The sequence below is a fragment of the Mytilus californianus genome, unplaced genomic scaffold (assembly GCF_021869535.1).
Source record: "Mytilus californianus isolate M0D057914Y unplaced genomic scaffold, xbMytCali1.0.p SCAF_11, whole genome shotgun sequence".
NCBI classification, from domain to species: domain Eukaryota; kingdom Metazoa; phylum Mollusca; class Bivalvia; order Mytilida; family Mytilidae; genus Mytilus; species Mytilus californianus.
This window is the reverse complement of record NW_026262593.1, coordinates 59,916,982-59,923,608: the sequence shown is the minus strand read 5'-3', so window position 1 is coordinate 59,923,608 and position 6,627 is coordinate 59,916,982. Positions and strand designations below refer to the sequence as shown.

Here is a 6,627-nt window from a genome sequence, read left to right as displayed (position 1 = left end):
TATGTTAAATTCTGCAACTTATATCATTTATAGCTATTTTGTCTTAAGTTCAAATAAAGTGACAGTCATTTCAAGTCAAAACTATACTCTATCCTGACTTGTGCTGAAAAAATTAACTTACCTTTAATTGCATACTTGTTCCCGTAAGTTGGGTAGTACACAAACAGGTATTTCTGATCTGAGCAACAGGGCAAATATGCTCTCCTAATTTCATTTCGTATATTTTTTTATTGTTAAAAAGAAACTTTTAACAAGGGTCTTACAGTGATCCCACGTCCTTAAGCTTCCATTTGCTATAAAATTACCCAAATATTTTACATAGTGACATACAGCTATGTGTAGGAACTATTTTGTTTGTAATATGTACTACTTTCTTGTATGTTCTTTCTGACCGGTCCCAAATTAGTGGTTCTATACCTTTACAACTTACCTATTGTATCATTCCAGTAAGCCAATTTCCCACCACCATTAATACAAATGATAGATACATAGTATGTATGGTTATGCTTTAGGATGCCCTCTAGTGATGAATTAAGGGCGGTCATGTTATAGCCAATGGACTGAAAACTTTGAACTTCCTCTCCACCTGGTGTTTCACCAATAGCCCACAAATTTTCCTAAAAGTGTAACAAAATTTTTAATATTCTTATAAAAAGAGGTTTTTACTGAATTTTTAAAATTTTTTTTTAGTTTCTTTATTCTCAACATTTATAATGAGTAAGCATGAAAAAGTTTAAGAGATTATTGAATAATGCAAATGAAGAGTGTTGACAAATAGACCTACACGATAGCTAGCAGAAATATTAAAAGTAGACCTACACTATAGCTAGCAGAAATATTAAAAGTAGAATTATATCTATAGTAGATTGAAAAGTTGCTTCCTTTTATTTATAAAATTGCATCAGAAACAAATCTTTTCAAGCCTTAGTGACAGCACCAACAAAGATGCAAGTTTCAAAATTTCTAACAAAATTACTTTGTTAGAAATTTTGAAACTTGCATCTTTGTTGGTGCTGTCACTATAGAGATCGTAATCATTCTTTTCTTTGATTCTATCAGGAATTAATTATTCAGCATGTATTACTGAACGAAGAAACAAACTCATACACTCAAGACAAGCAAGCTACCAAGAGACTATCAAAGCAGTTATATCGAGCTATGGAACTGCAAATTTAGCTGTTGTTTGGACACAAAATTTATTTCAAAACTGACATTTTCTTAAAAAATCTGTTTAAAATCTTAATTTTTGATCAATTGCAAACAAGAAGTACAACAGGTGCATTGTATAGTGTTTCTTTTTTCTGTTAAAGCAAGCACTTCATTACCTTTATTTGACTTTCTTCATCTGTACATCTCCAGAAAGCTTTAATAGTATTGTTGGATGCTTGGTATCTAATTGGCTGAAACTCTCCTTGTGTTGCATCAATATATATTGGACTGGTCAACATTACATCAAGGTCAAACACAGGTCTTGTAAGGTCAATATAAAATCCTGACGATGATGACAGTGCAGTATCCCCAGCCCCTGTAACAGCTTTTCCTAAAATGTATCAACTAAAGTGTAATCAGAAACCAAGCAAGAGATGATATATAAGGTGTAAGAATTCTGATTGATATTTGTTTTTTGTTGCCTCAAACAAGTATCACAAGTCTTTCTAGTTGCACAGGTTTAAGTATATCTTTACAACTAAATGCCATCATATTTTCAAATTATTTCAAAACATCTGATATGTATTATATTCTAACTTTGATAAGATTGAATTAGTTGACATTCGCTTGAATTTTTTAACTTTCTCAAGTTACAAGAATTTTGGCTGAAAACTGTATTGATTAACCAAAATCTTTCTTTTGAAAATTTTGCTGATAAAATGTCTTAGTTCTTATGTCTGGAAAAATATATGTGCAATCTTTCTACAAAGTAACTGGAATCTGTTGTGAAACAGCATCGGATTTTTCTATTTGAACCAAAAAAAAAGAGGATTATTATTAACTTTTTAGCGATAGAAAATATGGCAGAAAAGGGTTTGGACAGACAAATGCAGATACAGATTGGGGAGAAATAACTTAATTCAACCAATTTTCCGTCAAAACCAGGGTATAATTACAATAACTAACCTGTAAGATAATAGATTATTGTCTTATTATAGTAGTGTCCAGTTTCATTCAGATCAACAACCTGAGGTTTTAAATTTAAGTCTGTCAAAGTAAACCTGAAATCCACTTGCTGATTTACACTACACTTCCTCTCACAGTTATATTTAGAACATTCTCCAAAGCAAGGTATACAGGGTACTATCACTTCTCTAAATGGCACAATATCGGTTAAAAGTTTGTCACTTCCAATACCAACTTCATATTTTATTATCGGATTAGTCCCGCCTCTGAATGGATCACCATAGCGACAAAGTGCACCGGTTGGTGGTGGCAGGATAAGATTTTTGAAATATGCTTTGGTGGAAAATATGTTGAATTTATCTGTAATATCTGGCACAAAATTATCACGGTTGAAAACGTGAAGCACTAATTTTGTTGATTTACTTAGAATAGGTATTCCACATAATTCTGTTAATTCCTCATTATTTACAGATACAATAAGACACAAAGATATCTGAAATAGAAAAGAAAAATTGTAAAGAGTTCCACCAAACCCTGTGTCTGGCCTGAAAATTGCTGCTGTCTGTATAAAGTGTAATGTTTGCTGCCAAAAAAAGGTCCATTTCTCAGTCCATTGATCAGTAATAAATGGAAAAATATAAAAAATCAAACTTAATCATCAGATGCTATTTCTTGATCATGAAGAAGCTCTGTCCAAGGTTTGAAACATAAAGTTGTTGATATTGTTTTTTTTTTGTATTTATTTTTTTCGTGACACACTGCCTTATTGTATGTCTATACACCTTCAAAAATATCACATTACTTTGTACATTGATGCAATGTGCAGACTTGAAAAACTTGACTGCAAACATTATCAATGTACTGTACTACTAGGTATCCTACAATGCAACAAATATGGCGAATATAATTCTTACATCAACTGCATCGTCCATCTCGGGTTTAAATATGATTTTGAAGTTTACAAATTCTCCTGTGATGTTATAATCCACAGCTGTCTTCATTACAGGATAGATGTCATTAAAAGATCTACACCAAGTCACTATCTTGGGATTTTGATCTGCAAGAGAAAAACAAATTTCAGTTCACTAAAAATTAAAAATGAAGTATAGATAATGCAACAACATCCTGGTTAACACATAGTCAGTGCTTAATAAGGTAATGATGTTTAGCTGTTAGCGCAGTGTCATCAGGACTATATTGAATAATGAGTGCTCATTGAAGCACCATAATTGTGTTTTTTTATTATTACTTTCATAACTGAACCATTGGGCTAGGTGAGTTTAAAATGATTAAAATAATTTAATGTTAAATCTACATACTGAGGAGTCAGAATGGCAATATGGAGGCTTCAGCAGTATATCTGAGTGAAGATTGTGTAAAAATAAAATTATCTTAACGGTACCCGAAAACACTTGAATGCCACATGCTCGTTGTGCTATTGGTTTACTGGTATCTACGGGTTCTGAAACATCACTGTTATCAGGATTATTGACGATATCATATGGCTGTGTTGTTGTCAGGATTGTTGTTCCTGTTGTAGTACTAGGTACTGTAGGTATTGTACTGTTTCCATATTTATCTGACAGATATCTCGAGCAATTACAATAATCACAGTCCTGTAATATTTAAAATGTCTGATAAACAAACAGCATATGTCAGCCTTTAAAACAATCAAAAGACTAAATCAAAGCACAAATATTCATTTACAGAGGGGAAATCTAGTGATAAAATATTACCTCCCCTGTAAACACTGAAAACTTGATCTTTTCAATATTTGTCCCGTTTTAGCAAGGATGCTATCAATTAGAAATTCACGAGAAAACGTTCTGGTTAATAGTAAAAATAAAAATCAAATCAAATCAAAACAAAATTTCCATTTAATGTTATCATTTCCCTCCTAGCAAAGCAAACGAGGAGTACAGCAGGCTATAGGAGCTTGGTGTAAAATTGGTCTAAAATGTTGCTATGCTATGCAAAAAAAAATCCTGAAGTACCAACTTCAATTTATTTTTCTACTGGCTGCATACCTTCCTGGAACATGCCAATTATCCGTTAATGTATGCAGCTGGATTAGCAATTTTAACATTTTTTAAATTTCAGTGAAACAAGCTTCTAATGCAATATCTTAATAAATGCTGAACATAAAACATCATGTATTTGCATGCACATTTTTAAAAACAGTATAACAAATATATCTTAAAAATGTACAACTATTGTTTAGAAAATAACTTTTGATCAGTATTGTCACTGGCATTGTTTTATTTCTTATTTTCTTGACTTTTTCATGAGAAGAGTGAATTTTCTATTGTTCTCGTTCACTAGATTTCCACTGTTTAATTGTTGAATATTAATGTGAAGAAGGTGCTTATTTCAATTATATATAACTTTTATTGCCTGCTGGATCTACTGGCAAATGTTAGACACTGAAAATATCTGTCATCTTAAAAATCTTGTATCATTCTTTTTTCTTAATTTTTCAGGCTTCAATTGTGTGTGCAAGTTAATTTTACACCCCCCCCCCCCCCCCCCCCCCCCAAAAAAAAAAAAAAGCTATGAAAACATTCTTAAAAGATGACGATATCTAATATGTTTTCTTCCAGTTTCTTACTATTTACCAGAATAAACCATATCATTGAATAAAAACCAATATACTACCATGTGTGCAATAGTACCAAAATTTTCATTAAATTAATAAATCTATCTATACATGAAATAATATATGATAAAAAAGTAAAACACTTATAAAAGCATGAACATGATTTTACCAAAGGTATTGGTTTCAGTAAACAACACTGACAAACTGATGATGCCCAGTCAACTGGTTCTTCATATTGAAAGGTTGCAATACTGGTATCCTGCCCATCCCAGAATAATATTTCTGTTACAGCAATTCCATGTCCGTTCGCAGGTTTTACAGAAATCTAAAAGAATATAAAATAATGAAATTGCTTGGACTTAAAAGCTATTTTAATTTGAGCTAAAGACTGTTAATATAAATGGATTGGTGGCTGTTTAAAATTCAATGGCATATCTAATGCATATTCAGAACGAGAACATGCTAGTGCGATGTGAATACTAACCCTTCTTTGTTTTAGACCAACATGCCGAGCCAGATTTTTATCTTGCTTGTTCACAAGGTTATTGCCGGCAGGAAGACATGACACCCTACCCTGACAATTTATTCTGACTCTGAGCACACCAGTCTTTGCTCTGAATAAATCCCTAATGCTGTGTGCTTAACTGTGCACCGTTAGCCACTAGTCAGATGCCCCAGACTAGTAAAAAATTTTTCGAACTAGCAAGTATTTCAAAACTTTGTTTAGACACATAAGAAAAATGGCGGAATATTAGTCTTCTGACCAGTAGTTGGAAAAGTTTTTGGTGCAGAATGGCTTAATGGAGAAGCAGCAAATACCATCTTTACAGTCTTTGGTTTGATCAAGCCTGGGTTGGAAAACACAACCTCCTGCAGTCAAGACATGCTACTACAAAACCACGGAGTCAGTTCTGTTGAAATAGAATAATTGTTTATCTTTTCATATTTTGAAAAGAAGGTAAGAAAGTCTTTTATTAACTTACATGATATGTGCCACCATTTTCAAAACTTGCAGGTATGTAATATGCACCAGTAAACATCTGCATCTTTTTGTGGTCTCGTGCTAGTTTAACAGAAACAACATCATCATATAAATCCTTGTTAATATTTTGTGTTTGATACAGTAATGACCATTTCTTGCCACTTGGATCTTTGAGACCAATTTGCTGCAGTGCATTCCAGTCAGGATCATTCACCATTGAAATATGTCTTGATGGACAGACTGAACCAAGAGGATTGGCAAAGTGCAGTATTGAACCTTAAACAATACCACAAGAACAATTAATTGACATGATGGAGGAGAAAAAGCCATACTTACAAGTCATGCATCATTCTTTTTAAGAACTTCTGTTAATAATATAAGTAAAAGGTGTGAGATCGCACTTTATCTAAATTGTTTTCAAATAACTGAAAAAATGTGTGTTTTTTTTTTAAACTGCTATTTGATTGTTCAACTCCATTCAAAACACAAAAAAACAATTGTTATGAAAATGGACATTACTTACAATGCTTTTAGATGAAAAAAAAACCCATAAAAGGTATAAACTACAAAATCCCCACCTAATTAGAACATCTACAAATCATTTATGGATGACAGGTGTTGTTCAATTTTACCCTAAAAAGAGTGGTGAATGAAACATTCTTTGCAATACCAGATCAGATAAATAAATTTTCAACGGTATTTTTCAACATAGTGTATGTCACTCTATATATATATATAGCTAGCTACATGAAAGAAAAGTCTTCACCTGTTATTGTCATAGTTGAACTAAACCAAACTTGTGGTGTTGAAAAGTCAGGTCCATCCTGCAAGGTCCCAGCAGTTGGTTTTGATGGGTCATATAGAACTGGTGAAGATTTTTGTAGGATGTCCAGACCTGCACCATTCATAACCTTAAACCTAACAGTATATGGTA

General features: G+C 32.5%; 1 protein-coding gene across 1 annotated transcript; it reads right to left on the bottom strand.

The window, feature by feature from the left end:
* Nucleotides 1-1,304: 1,304 nt before the first annotated feature.
* LOC127719261 (uncharacterized) lies at nt 1,305-5,963 on the bottom strand. The gene is made up of 6 exons (XM_052225277.1): nt 5,695-5,963; nt 4,881-5,036; nt 3,518-3,731; nt 3,030-3,172; nt 2,116-2,608; nt 1,305-1,540 (listed from the first exon to the last, which is right to left on the bottom strand). The coding sequence occupies exons 1-6, from the start codon at nt 5,908-5,910 to the stop codon at nt 1,305-1,307; spliced, it is 1,458 nt and encodes a 485-aa protein (XP_052081237.1). The 5' UTR covers nt 5,911-5,963.
* Nucleotides 5,964-6,627: the final 664 nt, after the last annotated feature.